Source organism: Mobula birostris, chromosome X, assembly GCF_030028105.1.
Source record: "Mobula birostris isolate sMobBir1 chromosome X, sMobBir1.hap1, whole genome shotgun sequence".
Classification (NCBI taxonomy): Eukaryota; Metazoa; Chordata; class Chondrichthyes; order Myliobatiformes; family Myliobatidae; genus Mobula; species Mobula birostris.
Genome location: NC_092402.1, coordinates 42,212,675 through 42,237,440, shown reverse-complemented (window position 1 = coordinate 42,237,440; position 24,766 = coordinate 42,212,675). Strand labels below are relative to the sequence as shown.

At 43.4% G+C, this 24,766-nt stretch overlaps 1 protein-coding gene and 1 pseudogene across 1 annotated transcript in view; one reads left to right on the top strand and one right to left on the bottom strand.

Annotated features, from left to right (window-relative positions):
* Positions 1-24,766, bottom strand: part of kcnh4a (potassium voltage-gated channel, subfamily H (eag-related), member 4a) — a 219,971-nt gene that overhangs the window by 54,554 nt on the left and 140,651 nt on the right. The window contains exons 10-11 of the mRNA XM_072248954.1: positions 16,474-16,723; positions 3,787-4,001 (exon numbers count right to left, since the gene is read on the bottom strand). Coding sequence (XP_072105055.1) covers positions 3,787-4,001; positions 16,474-16,723 — 465 coding nt within the window. The remainder of the gene's footprint in view (positions 1-3,786; positions 4,002-16,473; positions 16,724-24,766) is intronic.
* LOC140191821 (eukaryotic translation initiation factor 4E transporter pseudogene) lies at positions 20,248-21,640 on the top strand (annotated as a pseudogene).

Here is a 24,766-nt window from a genome sequence, read left to right as displayed (position 1 = left end):
CACAGGGAGAGTGTACAACTTCCTTACCGACAGTGACGGGAATTGATCTTACAACTGGCACTGTAAAAGCATAATACTGACTGCAATGCGATGTGCTGTCCTGAGAAGGAATTCATAAATGCTTCCAGAGCAACACACACAAAGTGCTGAAGGAACTCAGCAAATCAGGCAGTATCTTTGGAAATGAATAAATATTCGACGTTTCGGGCCACAACCCTTCTTCAGGACTGGAGGGGAAGGGGGAAGAAGCCAGAATAAGAAGATGGAGGAGGAGGAGGAGTACAAGCTGACAAGGTGATAGGTGAGACCTGATGAGGGGGATGCTGGCCCTACTCCTACCTCTTCTCCTCACCTGCCTATCACTTCCCCCTGGTGCCCCTCCTCCTTCCCTTTCTCTCATGGTCCACTCTCCCCTCTGCTATCAGATTCCTTCTTCTCCAGCCCTTTACCTTTTCCAATTATCACCTCCCAGCTTCTTAGTTCATTCCGCCCCCCCACCCACCTGGTTTCACCTATCACTTTCCAGCTTGTACTCCTTCCCCACCCCTCTTATTCTTGCACCTTCCCCCTTCCTCTCCGGTCCTGATGAAGCGTTCCGGGTCAAAATGTCAACTGTTTACTCATTTCCATAGACACTGCCTGACCTGCTGAGTTCCTCCAGCATTGTGTGTGTTGCTCTGGATTCCCAGCATCTGCAAAATTTCTTGTGTTCCTAAATGTTTACGAATGCTTTCACTTCACTATGTTTTATACTGAGGGCAGCTGTTTCTCTATCGCCATAACTTTTAACAGGCAAGTCATGAAAGGAGGTACTTTACCCCATCCTGTGTTTGATTAATGTAATCTTCTCAAGTGCAACAGGCTGCTAGCTCTTATCTACAAGCCCAGAGGAATTATGATTGTTGGTGAGTACATTTAATCCCATCAGAAGAAATAATGTGTGTTACTGATACTGGGCACAGAACAACCACTGCGTCTAATGTTCCAAAATTTTCCAGCCTTCAGTGGAACATCCTGAACAATTCAGAGGAATATATCTGTTGAGTCTAGTGTGATGCTCTGTATTAGCATGCATCAGACTTGTCACACCTTACCTTTTGTAAAGTTTCATGGGACAGAGGTTTCGGGCAGAGACCCTTCATCAGGATTGGTGAAATGTCTACTGTTCATTTCCCTCCATAGATGCTGCCTGACCTGCTGAGTTTCACCAGCATTTTGTGTGTGTGTGTGTATTGCTCAAAGAGGGCACTTATCCATTCTTGAAAGATACTAGTAAAAGGGATTGGTTAAAAAAAACAATCTGAAACTCTTCTGGCTACTGTTTAATTTACATTTATTTGACTCCTTGGATTTAACCTTCCTAACTGCCATTGTGGAATTTGAACTCACGTATTTGGATTAGCACATCAGACCTCTGACTGCTAAACATTATACTGGGGTACCCTGTTAGTAATCCAGGCATTGAGCCAACACCGTAATTGAAAACCATAACAATGACTGCAGACCATGAAAGCAAGATACCACAAATAAAATTTCTGAGTTTGGTTAATGGAGCGTTTGTGTCTTCTCTAATAAAGCAATGATTTTAAATCTATTTGTGTTATCAGAGTATATTCTCAAATTCTGGATTAAGTTCGGCAATTGCTTTTACATTCTAATAAACACAGCTGTGTTAGATCTTATGATACATGCTTATACGTAGTGAAAGCTTTATAACCTTAGAACCATTAGAGTCTTGGAGTTATACAGCACAGGAAAGAGGCTCTTTGACCCAACTCATCCATACTAACCAAGTTGCCTAACTGAGAGACTCCCATCTACCTTAGGTCCATGTCCCTCCAAAGTTTAGAGGGTTCATATCCAACCTTGCCATCTATGTACCTGTCCAAATCGTTTGTTAATGTTGTAATTGTATCCACTTCCACTGTTTCCTCTGGTAGCTTGTTCCATATGCCCACTACCATTTGTACAGGACAGTTGCCTTTAAGGTCTCTTTTAATTCTTCCGCCCCACCCCCCCAACCTATGACCTTTAGTTTTTGACTCACCTATCCATGGAGAAGTCTTTGGGCATTCACTTTATCTATGCCCCACATGATTTTATAATTCTCCACAAGGCACCCCTCAGTGCCCTACACTCCAGGGAAAAAAAAAGTCCCAGACTATCCAGTGTCTCCTTTTAACTTAAACCATATCCAGCCTTTCCTTATAATCTCTATTATATCATAGAAGCAGGCTATTAGGTCCATCAACTGACTGCTAGTTCTTTGCTAAGTGATGCATTCAGCTCATTTCTCCAAACTTCCCCCGTTGCTTTATTAATTTATCAATTTTCCTTTACAAAACCACAAACAAATGTGCATCCCCAACACTTCCAAACATGCATACCAGATCTCAAATGGCTACAGCTTCCCTTCATTGACCTGATATAAAGCTTTGTCTAATCTACCCTCAACCTTCAAAATAACCTAATCTAATCTAATCTAAATTGAATCCTTTCTCCCTAGAATCATTCTAGTAACTTTGCTCTGGACCCTCTTTAGGACTTTCATATCCTTCCTAAAGTGCAAAGACTAGAAATAGATGCAATATTCAGGCTGTAACCTCACTATGTTTTATAAAGGTACCCTGCTTTTCTGCTCTTTGCCTCCACTCTGATTGGCCCTCTACCTTGTATTCACATGTCACTCGTTGGCAGTCCTGGTCATGATAACAAATATTAAAGCACATTCCCAAAGAATGTTATGGGTCAGTATACCAATGAGATCTTCAATAAAGGGTTTCCCATGTGAATGATTCCTGTTATCGAAAGAAGGATGTAGGACACAGAGTGCCTGCAGCTCTTTAACAGAAATCCACCAACTGCATATCTTCTAAAAAAAATTGTGCAGGTTCTTAATACAATGATCTTCTCACCTGGAATTTGTACTGCTGGTGGAAAAGTGGATATAATGCTGTGACAATCAGCAGTTCTGCCATGAAGGGAAAACTTTTAAGCGTTCCTCCTCAACCCCCTTAGCAGCCCCCCATCCCACCTCCACCCATCTGGGCCTGCAACATTGTTTTTCTTTCTGCCTGACCTACTGAATGTTACAAACGTTCTTGCTTTTTATTGCAGATTAGCTGCTCCAGCAGTTTAAAAAAATGATTTTAATTCTTTCTTGCAAACCGCTTAGAAAGATCCTACAGTAATGAAATAGCAACAGAACATTTGCATGGGCGTGCATTCACAAAATAAATGGTAGGGCATAAACAGTCCAAATGCACACAAATCAGTCTTAGAATATGCATCATTTTCAAACGGATGTAGAAAGCAGAATAAACTAGCAAGGAACAATGAAACTACAGAACTAAACATTTTTATCCATCATTCATACACATCAGTCAAAGCACATTTGGAAGCCTATAATCAAAGAAAATATTTAAACATCGTTGTTTATACTATTCAATGCATTCAAAGACACAAAATATAGTTTCAGTGACTCTCAATGATCAATATAAAAGAACCACAATAAAACACGAAAAAAAAAGACTTTCTCCTCTAATTGCAATTGAAGATAGTTGAATTTGTCAGTTGGGTATATATTCATCTTCCTGGAAGGCAATTACATGGACACAGAAGTTCATGGGTAGCCAAGAAAGAAGGAGAAAACTTGAGAGTAATGTAGCTCAATGAATTTACTCCCAGAATCCAGAGATCCTTTAAACTATTTGTTTGCAAATTAATGCAACCAATGTATTAAAGCTTGTACATAGAAGTGAAATATTTTCAGAGGTCTGCTCTTACCAGAGCTTCACGTCCTTCTTCAAGGTTGAAGGTCAGGTCACGGTGGATGTTAGATAGGAATTTGCTTGAATACTCAGGGTAGAGCTCCAACACCTCATATAAGCCCCTCAGACTGATGTACTGCAGGTCACAATAAGTTAATGCTTTCACGTCAGCATTTGTTTTAATCACTTGGCCTTTGGTTGAAAGATCTGCGCCAATCAAATCTCCTTTGCCTGCAATGGAAAACAATTCAGAAAATTGTTAGGTACCTTAAACATCAATTAACTTTAGATCCAAATCTTTTTGTAGGATGTTAATTGGGGAAAATGATATTGACCAGAGTTTGACATGGGATGTACAGTGATCTAAAAAGGACTGAGAATGTGCTTTCTTCATGAACCTGAACTATATTTAGAAAGACATGCTGGGTAAAACAGCATGGGAGGAAATTCAGATGGATAAAAAGCAACTGTAAGGCCAGTTGGTCCAAATGGTTGCTATCTGCCATAAAGTCAATGTTTGTAATTAAAATATAGTTATCAACTGACATCAAAGAAATAGAGTACTGGATATGAATTTTAAAAATTCCTGCCTGTATTTACTATTCAATCTTAGTCAAAGTTCAAAGTTTATTCATCTTCATCTAAATCATTTTTATTAAGACTATAAGGGCACAATTAGGCTATTCGACCCATTGAAACTTCTCCATAATTTGGTGTTCAGGAGATATGTTCCATTATGCACTCAGGTTGAGCTTGTCAAATTCATCAACTTGCCTCCAATTTCCACTCTGCCCTTAAATTCACTTGGGTCTATTTCTGACACCTCGCTCCCCTTTCTTGATATCTTTGTCTCCATCTCTGGAAACAAACCTACTGATTTCTAAGGCTATCTTGACTACACCTCTTCCCACCTTAAAAATACTATTCCCTTTTCTCAGTTCTTTTGTCTCTGCTGCATTTGTTCCCAGGAAGAGGTTTGCCTTTCCAGGACGTCAGAGATGTCCTCCTTCAAAGAATGGGGTTTCCCTTCCCCCACCATTGATGTTGCCCTCATCTGCATTGCCTCCATTTCCCAAAAATCTATGCTCACTGCACCTTCCCACCGACCTAACAGGGATAGAGTTCCTCTTGTCCTCACCTATCATCCCATGAGCCTCTGCATCGAACACATCATTCTCCGCAACTCCTGCCATCTCCAAAGGGATCCTACCACCAAAAATATCTTCGCATCATCAGGAACCCCCGCCACCTAGGACACGCTCTCTTCTCACTGCTGCCATCAGGAAGTGGGTACAGGAGCCTCAGGACTCACGCCACCAGGTTCAGGAACAGTTATTACCCCTCAACCATCAGGCTGTTGAACCAGAGGGGATAACTTCACTCAACTTCACTTGCCCCTTCATTGAAATGTTTCCACAACTAACGGACTCACTTTCAAGGACTCTTCATCTCATGTTCTTGATATTTATTGCTTATTTATTTATTATTATTTATTTGATTATGTATTTACACAGTTTTTTGTCTTTTGCACTCTGGTTGAATGCCCAAGTTGGTGTGGTCTTTCAGTGGTCCTATTATGGTTGTTATTCTAATGGATCTATTGAGTATGCCTGCATGAAAATGAATTTCAGGATTATATACGGTAACACATATACTTTGATAATAAATTTACTTTAACTTTGAACCCCCCCCTCCACTTTCCACAGCAATTGCTCCCTCCGTGATTCCCTTGTCCATTCGTCCCTCCCCACTAATCTCCCTCCCAGCACTTAACCCTACAAGTGGCCAAAGTGCTACGCCTGCCCATTCACCTCCTCCCTCCCCTACATTCAGGGCCACAAATGTCCTTACAGTTGAGGCAACACTTCACATGCGAATCTATTGGGCTCATCTATTTTGTCTGGTGCTCCCAATGCAACCTCTTCTACATAGGTGAGACCCGTCGTAAATTGGGCGAATGCTTCTTTGAGCACGTGCCTGAAGTGGAATTTCCTGGTGGGCAAACATTTTAATTCCGATTCCCATTCCAATCCATAGCCTCCTCTTTGCCATGATGAGGCCTCCTTCAGGGTGGAGGAGCAACACTTTATATTCCATCTGGGTAGCCTCCAACCTGATGGTATGAATATCGATTTCTCCTTCTGGTGAAAAGACTTTTCACTCCTCCTCTCTTCTTCTTTTTTCCACTCTAGCCTCTTACCTCTTCTCACCTGCCTATCACCTCCTCCGGATCCCTTCCTCCTTCCCATTCTCCTATGCTCCACTCTTTTCTCTCCTGTCAGATTTCTTCCTCTCCAGCCCTTTACCTTTCCTCCCAACCTAGCTTCACCTATAACCTTCTAGCTATTCTCCTTCCCCTCCCCATACCATTTTGGTCTTGACCCAAAACTTTGACTGTTTAAAAATGCAAACACAAGGAAATCTGCAGATGCTGGAATTTCAAGCAACACACATAAAAATTCGTCCTGACGAAGGGTCTCGGCCCAAAACGTCGACTGTACCTCTTCCTAGAGATGCTGCCTGGCCTGCTGCGTTCACCAGCAACTTTTATGTGTGTTACTTTGACTGTTTATTCATTTCCATAGATGCTGCCTGACCTGCTGTGTTCCTCCAGCATTTTGTGTGTGTTGCTCTGGATTTCCAGCATCCACCGAATTTCTCTTGTTTTTACTCCATTATGCTACTTATTAGCATGAACACCAAATCAAGGTATAGGACCAATGATCAGCCCTATACAAGAAGTCCAGATAAGACCTACCAAAGGGGTATCTTAAGAGAGAAAGAACAATTCCAATTGAAGTTAGAGAAGGAATTTAATGCACATTACCTCTGACAGGGCTTACAGGTCATTACTTCCTACAAGGTGAAACCTAACATCGTGAATGGGAGTGATGCTTCACTCCCAGATGAGCTCAACGCCTTTTATGCAGGGTTTGAAAGGGAGGAAAGAATTACACCTGTGAGAATTCCTGCAGCATCTGATGACCCTGTGATCTCTGTCTCAGAGGCCGATATTAGAGCATCTTTCACGAGGATGAACCTTTGCAAGGCATCAGGCCCCAATGATGTACCTTGTAGGGCACTGAAAACCTGTGCCAACCAACTGGCAGGAGTGTTCAAGAACATCTTTAATCTCTCACTGCTGCAGTCAGAGATTCTCACCTGCTTCAAAAGGACGACAATCATACCAGTACCCAAGAAGAACAGGGTGAGCTGCCTCAACAACTATTGCCCAGTTGCATTCACACCTTCTGGGATGAGGTGCTTTGAGAGGTTGGTCATGGCCAGAATCAACTCCTGCCTAATCAAGGACCTGGACCCACTGCAATTTGCCTATTGCCACAATAGGTCTACAGCGGATGCAGTCTCACTGGCTCTCCACTCAGCCTTGCTTGGCCTTGGACCCCCCAGACAACAGCAATCCCTATGTCAGGCTGCTGTTTATTGATTACAGCTCAGTGTTCAACAACCTCATACCTTCAGTACTAATCAACAATCTTCAGAACCTGGGCCCCTGTACCACCCTTAGCAACTGCATCCTTGACTTCCTCATCGGGAGACCATAATCTGTGTGGATTGGAAATAACATCTCCTCGCTGACAATCAACACTGGTGCACCTTAAGGATGCGTGCTTAGTCCACTGCTCTAAGTTTGCCAATGCCACTATTGTTGACAGAACCTCAAATGGTGATGAGGAGGCGTACAGGAGTGAGGCAGATCTGCTGGCTGACTAGTGTCAGCAAGACCAAGGAACTGATTGTGGGCTTCAGGAAGGGGAAGTTGAGCAAACACACACCAGTCCTCATCGAGGGGTCAGTAGTGGAAAGGGTGAGCAGTCTCAAGCTCCTGGGTGTCAACGCCTCTCAAAATCTATCCTGGGCCCAGCATAATGATGCACAACAGTGACTATATTTCATTAGGAGTTCGAGGAGATTTGGTATGTCACCAAAGACACTCGCAAATTTCTACAGATATGCTATGGAGAGCATTCTAACTGGTTGCATCACTGTCTGGTATGGAAGGGTCACTGCACAGGATCAGAAAAAGCTGCAGAAAGTTGCAAATTCAGCCAGCTCCATCATGGGCACTAGCTTTCCCAGCATGAAGGACACTTTAAGAAGGCAATACTTCAGAAAGATGGCATCTATCATTAAGGACCCCTGTCACCCAGGACATGTCTTCTTCTCATTGCTACCATCAGGGAGGAGGTACAGGACAACACACACAGAATGCTGGAGGAGCTCAGCTGGCTGGGCAGCATCTGTGGAAAAGATAAAACAGCTGACATTTCGAGCTGAGACCCTTGAAAAGTCTCGGCCCAAAAGATCGACTATTTACTCTTTCCGTAGATGCTACCTGTCCTGCTGAGTTCCTCCAGCATTTTGTGTGCGTTGCTTTGGATTTCCAGCAGATCTTCTGATGTTTAGGAGGTACAGCAGCCTGAAGATACACACTCAATATTTTAGGAACAGCTTCTTCCCTTCCGCTATCAGATTTCTGAACAGACAATGAACCAGCTCATGAACACTACCTCACTCTTTCTTGCTCCCTTTTTGCACTACTTCTTTAATTTAATTTATATGAAATAAATATTATATATATGTGTGTGTGTGTGTATATTTACTTATTGAGATACAGTGTGGAATAGGCCCTTCCGGCCTTCAAGTCTGATTTAATCCTAGCCTAATCATGGGACAATTTACAGTGACCAATTAACCTACCCACCCGTACGTCTTTGGACTGCGGCAGGAAACTGGAGCACCTGGAGGAAACTCCCGTGGTTACAGTGAGAATGTACAAGCTCCTTACAGGCAGCAGCGGGATATATCTTATATAAATTTCAATAACACATATATCTTTTAGTCATTTATAGCTTTAAAAATGTATTGCACTGTACTGCTGCCGCAAAACAACAGATTTCATGTCAGTAATAATAGACATGATTCTGATGGAGTGAAATTCCAGTTAGCCTTGCTAATACATAGGTACTGAAAGGTTACCTGCCCATTCCACGGAGTGAAGGAGATACGTCTCTACAGTACAAACATAAAACATACCGGGAGTTGGTCATGCAGTTCTCTGAACCTGGTCTTGATCCGGCAAATGAGTGAACATTTGCCTGAATTTGTATATTTTGTTCTTTACTTTTATTAGAATGTGAATGTTGCTGACAAGTCAGGCATTTGTTGTTCATTCCTGAGTGTCTCTAATCTAAAGACCTTGACCATTTCAGAGGGCGGTTTTATGTTTTATTTATTTTCACCTTTTGTGAGAATTGTTCTGGTGAAAGCTGATCATTGCAGATTGTTGGCTCTGCCACTTTCTCCTAGATGCAGCATGACTTACCAAATAGCGTTTCCTATTGCTCTCGCAAATCCTTTAAGATGTTGGTTGAAACTGGTCAGTTTAGCATTATATATCAAGTTGAAGATCAAGCAACACGCACAAAATGCTGGAGGAACTCAACCCTTCATTAGGGTTGGGTCTGTCAGGACTTTCCCAGTACCCTTCATCACTTCTGATGAAGGGTCTCAGGCCGAATCGTCGACTGTACTCTTTTCCATAGATGCTGTCTGGCCTACTGAGTTCACCTAACATTTTGTGTGTGTTGCTTGGATTTCCAGCGTCGGCAGATTTTCTCTTGTTTGAAATTGAAGATCAAGTTTATTTTCATAGACATACCATGATCTTTTGCAGACGCACGGTTTTCTTCTGAAGTACTGAATATTTGGTTTCCCACTGAAGCTAAGGGCCACCGAGCTCCCTTTTTATTAACAGGTTCATTTCTTGTGAATCAGTTTAATGTCCCTGTAGTCTGAAGTTTCCAAAGATGATTATTACTTGCAAATTTATTTATGGTAATATTACTTTACGTGTGGTGTGTGTGAATTATATATACTGTGTTGCGCACTTGGTCCAGAGGAACGTTGTTATGGTTGACCGTCAATAAACTTGAACTTCAACTTGAAAAGGATCTTGTGCTAGTGTGAAGAATTAACAAATGCGATTGAACAAAGAATTTTTCAGAGAGCCCATCACCTTTGTGAATTGCAAATGATAATGCGATAAGAATATTTTACAGCACCTCAGTTTTTTCCCTGATTGCTGTAAAATCACTCGGGGCATCAGGAGTTCCTGAATCATCAGGAGCTGCTTCAGAGAAGTGAGAATAATCCAGATCCTCTTTCTAATTCACTAATGGCCCTGCCATTAAAAGATGAAAGGCGAGAGAGAGCCAGTTTAACAATTGCATTTGAATTGCAGGAAAGGATTGTCTAGTAGTTCATAAAAAAATCTGCAAGCTGTTCTCAGTTTGCAGCACCTATTACATAAGTCTCAATGAAAGAACTCCCTCCTACACACATTATATAAACTTGTAGCCTAGCAACTGCAGCATTATCAATGTGGATTTTCACAGTGCCAGAAAACAGTGCATCAACAAAATAAACTGATTGGTGTTTTGGCAAAAATTTTAACCTACTTCAGGGCCATTGTCGTTTAAAATCAGATGGCAATTTTTAATCAAGGAGAATGCACTTTGTACCTGATTATCAAGACACAAACAAAAAATCATCTCAATTGGAAAACAACAGACAAACAGGATAAGCTGGAAATCTCTGCCAATGTTTGTACCACTAATGAAATGTGTTTTTTTCTTCTTGCAAACTCGTGGACTTAAATTTGGTGGTTAAAAATTAATAGTTTTTTTCTCACAGTAGCATATTGCTATGACAATGCCAGCGACTCGGGTTCAGTTCGCGCTGCTGTCCGTAAGGAGTCTGTACATTCTCTTCGTCACCCCGTGGGTTTCCTCTGGGTGCTCCAGTTTCCTTCCCCATTCCAAAGTCGCATGGGATAGTAGGTTCATTGGTCAAATGGGTGTAATTGCGCTGGAGGGGCTGTATCTCTCAAAAAGAAATGTCAGTTTGACTAAGTTAGCAGCATTGCTTTGAAGTTAGAAGCTAGTGGAAGTCACACTTCATGATTTGGGTCTGTATTGTAGACTGGCAAATTCAAGCAAGTGCTCACAGTTAAGCTGTTGCGCATTCAGGCTGATCTGAAAGATCCAGGGGGGACCAGATTGTTTTCTGAACATTGAGAGATATACAAGAGACTACAGGTGCTGCATTTTGTAGCAGCAAACTATTTGCTGGAGGACACTGACCAAATCAAATCAATCTGGCTGAAAACTTAGACCTCTCTGGATACAGGGTTTGACGCAAAATGTCGACAATTTCTTTCCTCTGATACGTGTCGACAAAAAAAAAGGATGTAAGTGACTAACATGAGAGGCCAAAATTGAAAATTGTTTGTATAGTTGTTTGAAAGTATGGTGGGGTGGGGAAATGTCTGAGGCAGTTTTTTTTCACACAGAGAATGGTAAGTGCGTGAAATGCTCTACCAGGACTGATGGTACAGGTGGATACAGTAAGGAAATTTAAGAGACTCTTAGATAGGCACATGGATGAAAGAAAAATGGAGGCCATGTGGGAAAGAAGCATTAGATTGATCTTGGAGTAGATGAAAAGGTCAGCACAGCATCATGGGCCAAAAGGCCTGTAATGTACTGCTGTTCTATGTTCTGTGTTGCTCGATTCACTGAGTTCCTCCAGCGGATTGTTTTCTGTAAGAGAATATGGGGACTGAGCTCGAAAGTGGCACAAGATCAACCATTTAGGATTTTATTGAATGGTTTAAGGGACGATAGTTTTTGTCCATTAGTTTTTGTTTCTTCTCAACCTTCTTGGTTCTGGAATTATCTTCTAACTTCACTTTCTCTTTTAAAATTAGTCCTGAAAACCTATGCTTTTTACCAAGCCTATCTAACCAAAGATGTGTAACGTGTAATGTTAATGTAACATTTTGCGCGCCACATTTCCTGAGGAGATTGGATTGCGTAGAGAGAGAGAGAGAGTGAGTGAGTTTAAAAGAAGCGTGCGGGGGCGGTCGACACATTTTGCGCACCTCAGTTCCAGAGAAGACATTGAACTGCATCGAGGGAGATAGTTTAATAGAAGTGTGTGGGCACATTCTGCGCACCTCATTTCCAAAGGAAATATTTGATTGAGTAGAGGGAGAGAGAGTTTAAAAGAAGCGAGCAGGGGCAGTCAGCACATTTTGCACACCACGGTTCCTGAGGAGATATTGATTGCATGGAAGGAGAGAGTTTAAAAGACTGAGCGGGGGCAGTCAGCACATCTTGAGCGCTACTGTTTCTGCAGAGATATTTGATTGCGTAGCGGGAGAGAAAGAGTGTTTAAAAGAAGCAAGCTGTAGCCGTTGGCAGATTTTGTGCAGCACAGTTCCTGAGGAGACATTGGATTGAATAGAGGGAGAGAATTTAAAAGAAATGAGCCGATGAAGTCGGCACACTTTGCGTGCTACAGTTCCCGAGAAGATACTGGATTGCATAAGGGAGAGTTTAAAAGAAGTGAGCAGGGGCAATCAGCACATTTTGCACGCCACAGTTCCCAAGGACATACTTGATTGTGTAGAGGGAGAGAGAGTTTGAAAGAAGCGAGCAGGGGTAGTCGGCACACTTTGTGCGCGACTGTTCCTGAGGAGACATTGGATTGCGTAAAGGGAGAGAGAACGTTTAAAAGAAGCACGCAGGGCAGTCAGCATATTTTGCGCGTCATAGTTCGCGAGAAGACATTTCACAGCGTAGAGGCAGAGGGAGAAAAGAAGCATGCTGTAGTAGTCAGCACATTTTGCACGTCATAGTTTTTGAGGAGGGAGAGAGAGTTTAAAAGAAGCGTGCAGGGTCAGTCAGCACATTTTGCGCGCCACGGCTCCTGAGGACACATTTGATTGCATGGAGGGAGAGGGAGTTTAAAGAAGTGTGAGGGGAGGGGCGGGTGGATAGTTTGCACATTTTGCACGCCACAGTTCCTGAGGAGCCATTGGATTGCGTAGAGGGAGAGAAGTTAAAGTAAGTGAGCGAGGGCAGCCAGCTCATTTTGTGCATCTCAGTTCCCAAGGAGATATTTCATTGCGTAAGGGAGGGAGGGTTTAAAAGAAACAAACAGCGGCAGTTACATTTTGTGCGCCACAGTTCCTGAGTAGATATTGATTGCTTGAAGGGAGAGAGTTTAAAGAAAATGAGCGAAGCAAGCCGGAACATTTTGTGCTCCCGAGGAGGCATATCATTGCGCGGAGGGAGACAGAGTTTAAAAGAAGCTAGCGGGGGCAGTTGGCGCACTTTGCGCATGATAGTTCCCGAGGAGATATTTCATTGCATAAGGGAAGAGAGTTTAAAAGAAGCGAGCAGCGATAGTTGGCACATTTTGCACGCCACTGTTCCCAAGGAGACCTTAGGTTGCTCATAGGTAGGCACTTGGCAAGGTCCAATAAAAAATAAGTTAAGTTTAAGTGGAGCAGCCATTATGGAAGTGGACCAGTGTTAGAGTGGGGAGTTGAGTCTTTGGTTCATCGAGGCTTCAGATTTTGGGCCATTTGGCTCTCTTCCATGGAAGGTGGGACCTGTACAGAAGGAATGGTTTGCACTTGAACAGGAGGGAGACTAATCCTAGTGAGAAGGTTTGTTAGTACTGCACGAGGAATTTAAACTAGAGTTGCAGGGGAATGGGAACTAGAACACCAGAACAGATAGTGGATAGTGGAGAAAGATATTAAGGCTACATACAAAGTCAGGAATCCAAAGGTCAAATATGGTGGAACTAATGTTCTGAGCTGCGTATATTTCATTGCTAGGAGTATTGTAGGAAATGCAGATCAACTTAGGGCATGGATCAACATGTGGAATTATGATATTGTAGCCATTAGTGAGACTTGGATGCAGGAGGGGCAGGATTAGCAACTCAGTATTCTGGGGTTCTGTTGTTTTAGACGCGACAGAGTGGGAAGGATTAAAGGGGAGGGGTGGTATTACTAGTCAAGGAAAATGTCATGGCAGTGCTCCATCAGGACAGGTTGAAAAGCTTGTCTAGCGAGGCTTTATGGGTAGAAATGAGAATAAGAAAGGTATGACCATGTTAAAGAGAGTCTATAGAAGTGAGGCAAAGCAGCAGCAAATTTATGGACCCTCTACAGATTACATCGGTTGTGGGAAGTTATTGGAAGGTATTTTAAGAGACCGAATATATTAGTATTTGGAGAGACAGGGTCTTATTAGGGATAGTCAAAATGGCTTTGTGCATGGTAGGCCATGTCTAATCAACCTTAATAGAGTTTTCTGAGGAAGTTATGAGGAAAGTTGATAAAGGCAAGGCAGTGGATGTTGTCTACATCAACTTTAGCAGGGCATTTGACAAGGTCCCGCATGGGAGGTTGATCAAAAAGGCTCAGTCACTTGGCATTCATGATGAGGTAGTAAACTGGTTAGACTTTGGCTTTGAGGGAGTGGTAGTAAATGGTCTGTGACTAGTAGAGAGCCTCAGGGATTGGTGCTGGGTCCTTTGTTGTTTGTCATCTATATCAATGATCTGGATGATGATGTGGTAAACTGGATCAGCAAGTTTGTGGATGACACCAAGATTGGGGGTGTAGTGGACAGTGAGGAAGACTATCAGAGCTTGCAGCGAGACCTGGACCAGCTGGAAAAATGGACTGAAAAATGGCAGATGGAATTTAATGCAGACAAGTGTGAGGTATTACACGTTGGAAGGACAAACCAACGTAGAACATAGAGGGTTAATGGTAAGGCACTGAGGAGTGCAGTGGAACAGGGGGATCTGGGAATACAGATACAAAATTCCCTAAAAGTGTCGTCACAGGTAGATAGGGTCGTAAAGAGAGCTTTTGGTACATTGACCTTTATTAATCAAAGTATTGAGTATAAGAGCTAGAATGTTATGATGAGGTTGTATAAGCCATTGGTGAGGCCGAATCTGGAGTATTGTGTTCAGTTTTGGTCACCAAATTACAGGAAGGATATTAATAATGTTGAAAGAGTGCAGAGAAGGTTTACAAGGATGTTGCCGGGACTTGAGAAACTCAGTTACAGAGAAAGGTTGAATAGGTTAGGACTTTATTCCCTGGAGCGTAGAAGAATGAGGGGAGATTTGATAGAGGTATATAAAATTATGATGGGTATAGATAGAGTGAATGCAAGCAGGCTTTTTCCACTGAGGCAAGGGGAGAAAAAAACCAGAGGACATGGGTTTAGGGTGAGGGGGGAAAAGTTTAAAGGGAACATTAGAGGGGGCTTCTTCACACAGAGAGTGGTGGGAGTATGGAATGAGCTGCCAGACGAGGTGGTAAATGCAGGTTCTTTTTTAATATTTAAGAATAAATTGGACAGATACATGGATGGGAGGTGTATGGAGGGATATGGTCCGTGTGCAGGTCAGTGGGACTAAGCAGAAAATGGTTTGGCACAGCCAAGAAGGGCCAAAAGGCTTGTTTCTGTGCTGTAGTTTCTATGGTTTCTATGGTTTATGGTAACCTATCTATCTCTGCCTTAAATACACCCAATGACTTGGCCTCCACAGCCGCTCGTGGCAACAAATTCCACAGATTTACCACCCTCTGACTAAAGTAATTTCTCTGCACATCTATTCTAAGTGGACTTCCTTCACTCCTGAAGTCATGCCCTCTTGTCCTAGACTACCCTACCATGGGAAATAATTTTGCCGTACCTAATCAGGCCTTTCAACATTTGGAATGTTTCAACAAGAACCCCTGTGCGTAGCGCCTGAGCTTGCAATCCGAGTGTCACTGGTGACAAGGTTCTGCAAGGTTTGACCTGTTCTACATAGCATTGTGAAGGATGGGCCTGGCCACGTTACCTTGGAATATTCCTTCAGATAAACTGCCAAGCCACCTGTCTGCTGGTGTAACATTTCTGCAGCAAAACTTTGTTGCCCACCAGTCACCTGAAAGCCCTGCCAGTGAAGGAGGTGGTGGAATACCTCACACTTGTCTGCATTAAATTCCACTTTGGATGACCAACTAGGGTAGATCTTACACAGTGAGTGGTAGTGCATTGAGGAGTGTGGTAGAACAGAAAGATCTGGGAATACAGATCTGTAATTCCTGGAAAATAGCGTCACAGGTAGATAGGGTCATAAAGAAAGCTTTTGACACATTGGCCTTCAAAATTCAATATATTGAGCACAGGAGATGGGATGTTATGTTGAAATTGTATAAGATGTTGGTAAGGCCTAATTTGGAGTATTGTGTGCAGTTCTGGTCACCTACCTACAGGAAAGATGTAAATAAAGTTGAAAGAGTGCAGAGAAAATTTACAAGGATGTTGCCAGGACTTGAGGACCTGAGTTATAGGGAAAGGTTCAATAGGTTCAGACTTTATTCCCTGGAACGTAGGAGAATGAGGAGAGATTTGATAGAGGTATACAAAATTATCAGCGGGATAGATAGGTTAAATGCAAGCAGGCTTTTTCCACTGACGTTAGGTGAGACTAGAACCAGAGGTCATGGGTTAAGGTTGAAAAGTGAGATGTTTAAGGATAACATGAGGGGTGGACGACTTCTTCACTGAGAGGGTGGTGAGAGTGTGGAACGAGCTGCCAGTGCAACTGATGGCTGCTGGTTCAATTTCAACACTTAACAGAAATTTGGACGGGTACATGGGAGGGAAAGGTTTGGATGGCTATTGTCCGGGCGCAGGCCGATGGGCCAAGGCAGATTAATGGTTCGGTATGGACTAGATGGGCCAAAGGGCCTGTTTCTGTGCTGTACTGTTCTATGACTCTGAAAACTAAGCTCAGTAGGTCTTACCGAGAATTGCCAACACCATGTTGTCCTTCAGAACTTCCATGGAGCCTGAGCACACAAAGTAGTTTGCCTGCAAGGCATCCCCCTGTCTGATGAGGTACTCCCCCGGGGCACAGAAAGTGGTTTTGATGTGGAGAGACAGCGACCTCAAGCATCCACGACTGGCCGATACAAAGAGGGGTAACTGCAGAATTTCCTTGTGAAGATGCATGGCGATGTCAGCGCGGAGCTCGTCTGGGAAATCTCGTAAAAGCTGCAGCACATAAAGAAAAAATGTGAATGTCATTTTCAGGATATGTTTTATTACAAAGCCTTGTGGTAAAAATTGAAGGCATAACTTGGAAGGCACAGTGGTGCAGATAGTAGAACTGCTGCCTCGCAGTTCCCGCCATCCCTGTTTGACCCTGACCATCAGGCCTGCTTGTGTGGAGTTTTCACTTTCTCCTTGTGACTGCGTACATTTCTCCAGGTGCTCTGGGTTCACCTCACATCCTAAAGTTGTGCATGGTGGTTGGTTAATGACTCACTGTAAGCTGACGCGTGCGCATGTGTGTGTGTTTGTGTGTGAGGATGGTAGAATCTAGGGAGAGTTGATGTGACTGCGTGGAGAGTAAATGAAAAAATGAGATTGGTGTAAGTGGGTGCTTGGTAGTCAGCCTGGACTCTGGACTGAAGCACCTTTTTAGGTGCTATATAACTCTTGGGGATGGCACAGTTTACATTTCGGGCTGAGACCCTTCATCAGGACTCATCAGTGATGATAGTGTTATAGATGAGAAACAATGAAGTGGGGTGTAGGGTGGGAGGGCCAAGACTTCTGCAGGACCTATGGCTAAGGGTAGAAGAGGTGACATGGTAGCGTAGTGGTTAGCGCAACACTTTACAGTACCAGCAACCCGGGTTTGATTTCCACTATGGGCAGCTCATACGTTCTCCCCGTGACCACAAGGGTTCCCTCCCACATTCCAAAGCCGTATGATTTTGTAGGTTAATTGGTCACATGCGTGTAATTGGGTGGAGTGGGCTGGTTAGGTTAGAAGGGCCTGTTAGCATGCTGTATCTCTAAATAAATAAAGTGAAATAAATCTAATCTGAAGCTGGTATCTTTTTGATACACAGAGGCACAGGGGGCCACAGATGCTAGAATCTGGAGCAGCAAACTGCTGCCTGACCCATTAAGGTCCTCCAGCAGTTTTTCTTTGCTATTATTTTGATACACGTTCCAGCTCAGCCATGTCCGTCAAAGGCATGGTCCTAGACACTGGACCATGTAGGACCAAGTGGTTCTGCGTTGTGGCCATTCAAGTTCAGTGAAGAATAAAATGCTATTCAAAACTGGAGACTTTAAGAATTGATGACAGGCTGTGATGTCTCTTCGAGGTACAACAGATGTGTCTGAGTGCTTCGTGTACAGAGCAGCTGGAGACATGCAGTGCACTAATGGTGTGGAATGGGTGCCTTGCTGTGACTTCCACGGGAGGGTTATGCGGAAATAGACCGCTATAGCACTTCTGGATTCTGTTTCTGTCCAAATTAAAGGGGCAGGTCCCAGACACAGGGTGGGTCCTAGTGCAGCTTCCTTTGGACTCCCACCACCACCCTCCCATGTCCTGGAACAATCATAATGCCCTCCTTAAAGCTCACAACCCTTGGCCACCTCTGCCCTCCACCCACCCCATCCCCAGGCCTGCTGATTCAACAAGATTCATCATCCCAAACAACAGCCAGCACTGAACAGTAACCACAGCCCAAAGGTAGCAATATTTCTCTGCCAACCTCTATTCCTATTCTTTGTCTGCCATTCCTGCTCTCCTGCCTCTGATCCTACCCCTCCGTCCACTGGATCCCAACAGTCAACTCTAGTTCTCAGCTCTTCACCTATCCATTAGGCCCAGCACCCACCCTGTTCAGATTCCTTGACTGCCCACTCCTCCACAATGCTTGAATTCTCTCCCGTGCAATAGGGCTTCTCTTCCCCGGCCTGGCCTTGAACCTACTTGATTTATTGTCCTCAGTACTGTTGTGTATTTAGGTATATTTTGACCCTTACAGGCTGCTGACAAGCTCCCCTGTGTGTTACATACTGAATGTAATGTGCGTGGGCATTCTGGCTGGATGACCTACCGATAAAGTAAGCAGCAGCACATTTGTTCCTCATCTTTCTGTCTCTTGTGTGTGTTATTCACGGACACCCGGCTTCCCAGTACCACAAACAACAACTGGTGACGAGGCGATATTTGCCGTTTTGATCCCTTCAGCATGAAAAGTCTGTGTGCAATACTGGCAGTGCACCACTGTGTAATGTGGGTGAGCGAAAAGAAGACGGCTGCAGGAAGTGGGTGAGTGAAGAATCCGAGGGGTGAGGATGAGAACAGGATAGTTAAATGAAACCAATCAGAGAGGGAGAGAGAGATAGATAATACTAGTTAACTTCTTTGGAATGTGATTGTGTTTGAAAATGCCAACGATGTTTGGAAGTATGGGGCCGTATCATGAAATGACAGCAATAAAGTTCATATTCTGAAAGATTTGAATATTTAGCACTGGCAAATGAAATTTCAGATGATAGTCATGTTCCAACTTTTCTAACTGTGATGGTGCAAGAACAGTTAATTTATTACGTAGTACAGTGCAACCAGCTAAGCCTGTTGATAAGCCTTACGAGGACGTAGTTAAAGGACCACTAGTCACCTAAACCTTTGATTATCGCTGAGAGGTTTAGATTTCATAAAAGGAATCAAGAGGAAGGCGAGTCTATTTCACAGCTTGTGGCAGTGCTGAAGCAATTGAACACTGATTTCGGGCAGTCGCTGAATGACATGTTTTATGACAGACGCGTACGTTGTCTGCTTAGTGAGGCAATTCGGAAGTGTTTGCTTACAGAAGACAGACTAACATTACAAAGGCAATTGAGGTCAGTACATCTGTGGAGATGGCAGCTAAAGAAGCACAGCTATTAAGCGCATCTTCCCAAGTTCATAAAGTTTCTACTGACACCTATTGGCAAACAATATTACCGTTATGGCACAACTGGGTAGCCAGCAAAGAATGCTGGTATAAGGATTTAGATTGCCAAAGCTGAGGCAAAGTGACATTGAACACCTGTAAAAGTAGAAAGTCAATTAAACACTAATAAAGGGAACTGACTTTTGGAAAAACAAGGAGTAACATGTAACCAAGATGGAACATATTGAGGATGGACTGAGTGACCCTCGCTCTGTGGTTGAAAAGGCTTTGCATATTTTATCTGTTTCAGGGCACAACAATGTCTTTTGGGTGACCCTGCGGTTGGACGGGGCCACAGTGAGGATGCAGGTGGACACAGGTGCTGCAGTATCACTGGTGTCAGAGGCAGCTTACAAGGAGAAATTGCAGCATCTCACCCCAGAAGGGGCAAGGTTGACTTTAAAGGCTTTCACTGGTGAGGCTGTTCCAGTGTGGGGAGTGGTACATGTTACAGTGGAGATTAATGAGAAGAAACATCCACTGTACATTGTTAAAGGTCATTATCCTGTGTTTCTGGGCCACTCGTGGATGGAGCAACTCAAACTCAACTGGCACAAAGTGCACTTGATTGGTGGGAGTGCTGGCCTACAAGAGGTTTTGAAGAAATATGCAGAAGCATTCAACGGAGAGCTGGGCAGTATGAAAGGAATCATCGTTAAGCTGGCTGTCAAGCCTGGGTTCTTAGTGGGGGTGGCTATTGAGCCTTAGTGGCAGCATGGATAAAAAATAACAGATTGAAGAAAAAGATGAATTAAATGATACAATTAAAATATGTGGCATGAAGAAACCATAAGGTATTCCAAGGAAAAGCTGAAATCAAAGAGTACTCATATACAAAGCAGAGACCAGCATGTCTTTTGAGAAAATATGACAGTGAAGACATCTGGGACCCTGAGTAATGGGATGCACTATGCTATCCTTGTTCTGGCAGGAGTCCACCACTGGATGGAACTAAGAAGGACTATGCTTTAGACTTGGAGAGAGCAGCTCTCAAGCAAATAATCGCAGATCCACGAAAGAGAATAAAAGAAGCCGATCTTGATGTTGTACTCAGTCCTCAGCGCTGAAGCTTTGGTGGTGGCTGTCATGTGACCAATACCTCCAATATTCGACAACCTGGAAGCCTATGGAAAATAAAGAGAATTAAAATATTTGGGGGTTGGGTTGCCAGTGGAGAATTAAAAGTGGGTGCATAATAACATCAAGAACCTTTGATCGTAAAGGCAGAGAGAAAGACTTGCGTGACAGAGATGCTAGAGAAGGAAGGAAGGTAAAGTACTTTAGGTGAGAGCTTGGTGATGGCAAATACATTTTGGTGAGCCGAGGCAATGTGATTCCTAAACTGAAGAGGAAGCAGAATGGTTTTCTGCTGGCCCCACTAGTCAATCAGAAACAATAAAGCTGATGGGCTTTGATGATAAAATGCTATTGGAGGATCCAAGATGGGCAAAGAGGTGAAGGAATTGACCAGAAACCCTTAAAGAAAGTGTGTAAGAATGCCATGGTGCTGCCCAAGTGGAGATACCTACTGTTTCTGCATCCAAGAATTTCCCCAGCAAGCAGGCAGTTTGGGAACTTTGACTTTATTGAGTCCTTCAACATGGAGAAAACTGTACCTGGACCAGCATAGATAATTGTAGAGTTGTTTGGTGAAGGATCAGTATCATTCAGGCAGTTCTGTCGATGGTTGTCAAGTAACTTAAGTGGACCAGGTAGTTGCTCCAGTAGCCTGCGGTCTACTCCACATGAAGAACTTAAGAGACTTGCTGGTCGGGAGCAGGGGATCTCAACTCTTGTTTCATGGTCTGGAAACTACCTTGCTCCCATTACATCACACAAAGATAATAAGGAGATTCATAAAAAGATTGATATGTTAGAAATACTGCAAAAAGCCAATGCGGATATGAAATGACTGCTGTCCATTCTCACTACCAAGGAGAAGCTAAGGGAGAGTTCACAGACTGGAGTGGTTTTGTCTGTGGAAGTTGAACCGAAAGGTCTCAAAATAGAATCTGAGAGGAAGCTTGCCACCCCATTCACAGTGAACCAAATACAAAAAAATGACACCAATATGACTGCTTTCAATAAGCTAGTTAACAGTATGAAGGCAAGTGGAAACATGCCTTTGCAATCAAAACCCCTTAAATTCTACCTCAACCTGTAATGGGGTCTCCATCCTCAGATATTCTTGGTGACCTGCTTGGTAGTCAGAATCATCACAAGTGGGTCCTTAATCAGCAAGGCCATTTGTCCCCTATCACCTGTGCTTTCTGAGGTGCCTCCTACTGACAATGCAGTACCCAAGCCATGATTTGTACTGTACATGCACCTTCAAGAGACTTCCGATAAGATAGCAGTGGGTGTGAATGCAGTGGCCTCTTAGGGGCCAACCAAAGATCCTTTTTCTCTTTGTAAAGTATGTTTTTTATGATCCCAAAACAATCTTACTCCAAGAACATTGGGGATACTCCATCAATGAGCTGGTCGTTGATTGGCGTAGCTGGACTGGTGTCAGTGGTGGAGCTGGCCGAGCTGTCGAAGGAGCTGGTCGGGATATCAGAGGACCTCATCCGGATATTGGAGAAGCCCGACAGGATGTGCCGGAGGAGCCGGTTTGGGTTCGGAGGGGCTGGCCTGCCTGCACACTGTGTTGCTGCTACTGCTTGGAAGCGTCGGAGTTGGTGCAGTATAACCGTTGGAGTTATCTCAGACCTTTCACTTGCGATCGTAAGACTCTGTTGAATAATGATAACGTGCGTTGCTGCAGACCTGTTACCCTTGTCTGGTGGAGGGACAAGTGACATGGGAGCAGTGTAGCTTCAGTTGTAGTGAGAACTAGGCCTCAAGACTCGGGCTTGCCTGCTGCTGCAGACCAGGTAAGAGACACGAAAGCTTTACAGCATGGTTGAGCTCGGCTGGGGCCTGGCCTCTCCTGTTGGTGCTGCCCTCCCGTGTTCGAGCAGTGGAATAACAGGCTGTATTGCGTGCATCTGTACACTGCCTCGAGACTGTAACATCAATTGCTGGACATTGTTGCTCAGGGTCTGGGACTATATATGTTTTCTTTTCAAGTGAATATGCCTCTTTGCTCAATATTTTGAATTATGTTACTCGCTATTTTTGAATGTTTGCATGCTATTTTAAATGCACCTTGGCCCCAGAGGAACACTGTCTCATTCAGCTGTCTCTATGTAAGGTTTGAATGATAATTAAGCTTGATTTGATTTGAAAATGACTTCATCCTGAGGTTGTTGGTACCCTCACAGGACCAGGTGGCCTCCAAACAGATTCTATCTCTAGTGACTAACCCTCAGCACACGGGGCAGAATAATCCCAAGGGTTATGTCTGGAAATAGAGGCAGGATACCCTCTTTCCCTAGTTTAGAAAACATTGTTTATTTGTTGTTGGTTGAATTTGATAATTACTTCATTGAATGTTACGAGGTCTGTGTATGGGAAGGGGGAGAAACCTTTAAAATAAGGGAGGGGGTAAATGTTATGTATTCATGTCTATTTTGACTGTTCCAGATTGTCATCAAGCTTCCCGGTGTGACACATACTGAACGTAATGTGCGAGGGCATTCTGGGTAGATGACTTACAAGCAAAATAAACTGATACACATTTGTTCCTCACCTCTCTGTCTATCGTGTGTTATTCACGGTCACCCAGCTTCCCAGTACCACAAACATAACAACCACACAGAGGTGGAGAGGGTAAAGTAACAAGTCACAAGTATGTGAGCCCTGTCCAGGACTGAAGGCACGTGACCTTTGTGCATTGAAATTATGTGGTGCATCCTCTAACAAACTGCTTCTTGACTGATAGTTGTGCCTTTATAAACCCTGGTCTTTTCTTCTGCCTTTCATAACCAAGTGACATCAATGCAGAATGGTCCCAGGACACTAAATACTGTTATTCTTTAATTGGTTTTCAAAGAAAAAAAATAAAGGGACCTACATATAATGACCTTGCCTCACTGTGCTCAAGTTAGATCGCTGCTATGCAGCATCAGGAAGCAGGAAATGTAGATCATAGCGTTATAGTTATAGAGTTGTACATCATGGAAACTGGCCCTTTGGCTCACTTTGTCCAGGCTAGCTATCACTAATCCCATTTTACAGGAGTAAGATGTATAGGGGCCTTAGATCCCACACTGCCAGGTTCAAGGACAATCATTAGCCTACAATCATCAGGCTCCTGAACCGGTGTGGATAACTTCACTCGCCTCAACACTGAACTGATTCCGCAACCCACAGACTCACTTTCAAGGACTCTACAACTCATGTTCTCAGTATTATTTATTTAATTTTGTTGTTTGCACTATATCTCTTCTTTTGCACTTTAGTTGTTTGTCAGTCTTTGGTCGTGTATAGTTTTTCATAAACTCTATTGTATTTATTTTCTTGTCAATGCCTACAAGAAAATGAAGCTCAAGGTAGTATATGGTGACATATCCATATTTTGATAATAAATTTACATTGACTTTGACTTTTATTCTCCCCACATTCCCATACATTCTCTCCGATTCTACCACTCACTCACACTTGGTGTCTAAACCTAAGAACCATGTCATTGGGACATGGGAGCAAACCAGAGCACCCAGAGGAAATACCTGCAATCACAAGGAGAACTTGCAAACTCCACACAGGCAGCACAGGAGGTCAGGATTGAACCCAGCTCACTGAAGCTGTGAGGAAGCAGCACAAGTCGCCGAATCACTGCTCCACCCAGTTATCCCCACAACTTCCAGAGCCCCAGGAGAAGTGTTAGGTGCAGCCTACATGCTGTTGCAAGGGTAAAGAGGGTGAACATTGTTACTGTAGTGGAAGGAGCAGATTGTCTGCCTGACCTATTCCCCCCAGTTAATGCACGCCTGGCCTTGTGGAATAAGGACAGGATAAGGACAAATGAACCACCTAGTCAGAAAAGCTATTGGATTTTAAAAAGCTAAATGGATCAGACAGTTTTCAATTAAGTACTTAATCATTGCAGGAAAGCAATATGACTTTCTTTGAAATTATCTCTGTTGAGGCAAAACTGTGCTTGCCATCTCTCCCTATTAGAGCAGTAAAGCAACCAACAAAGAATGAAGACTATGCACTCCACTCTATTACCTCAGAGATCTAAATTTGGGTCCGGTCCAGACAAACTTATTTTCTTTTGACGTGGACCACAGATCAAATGCATTTTCCTCAGTGCTAATGAATTAATGACGAAGTTTTGCTGATCTCTAACGTGCTGGTTTTTCAATAATTCTTTTCCAGTTCTGTCTCCATAATTATTGTGTGA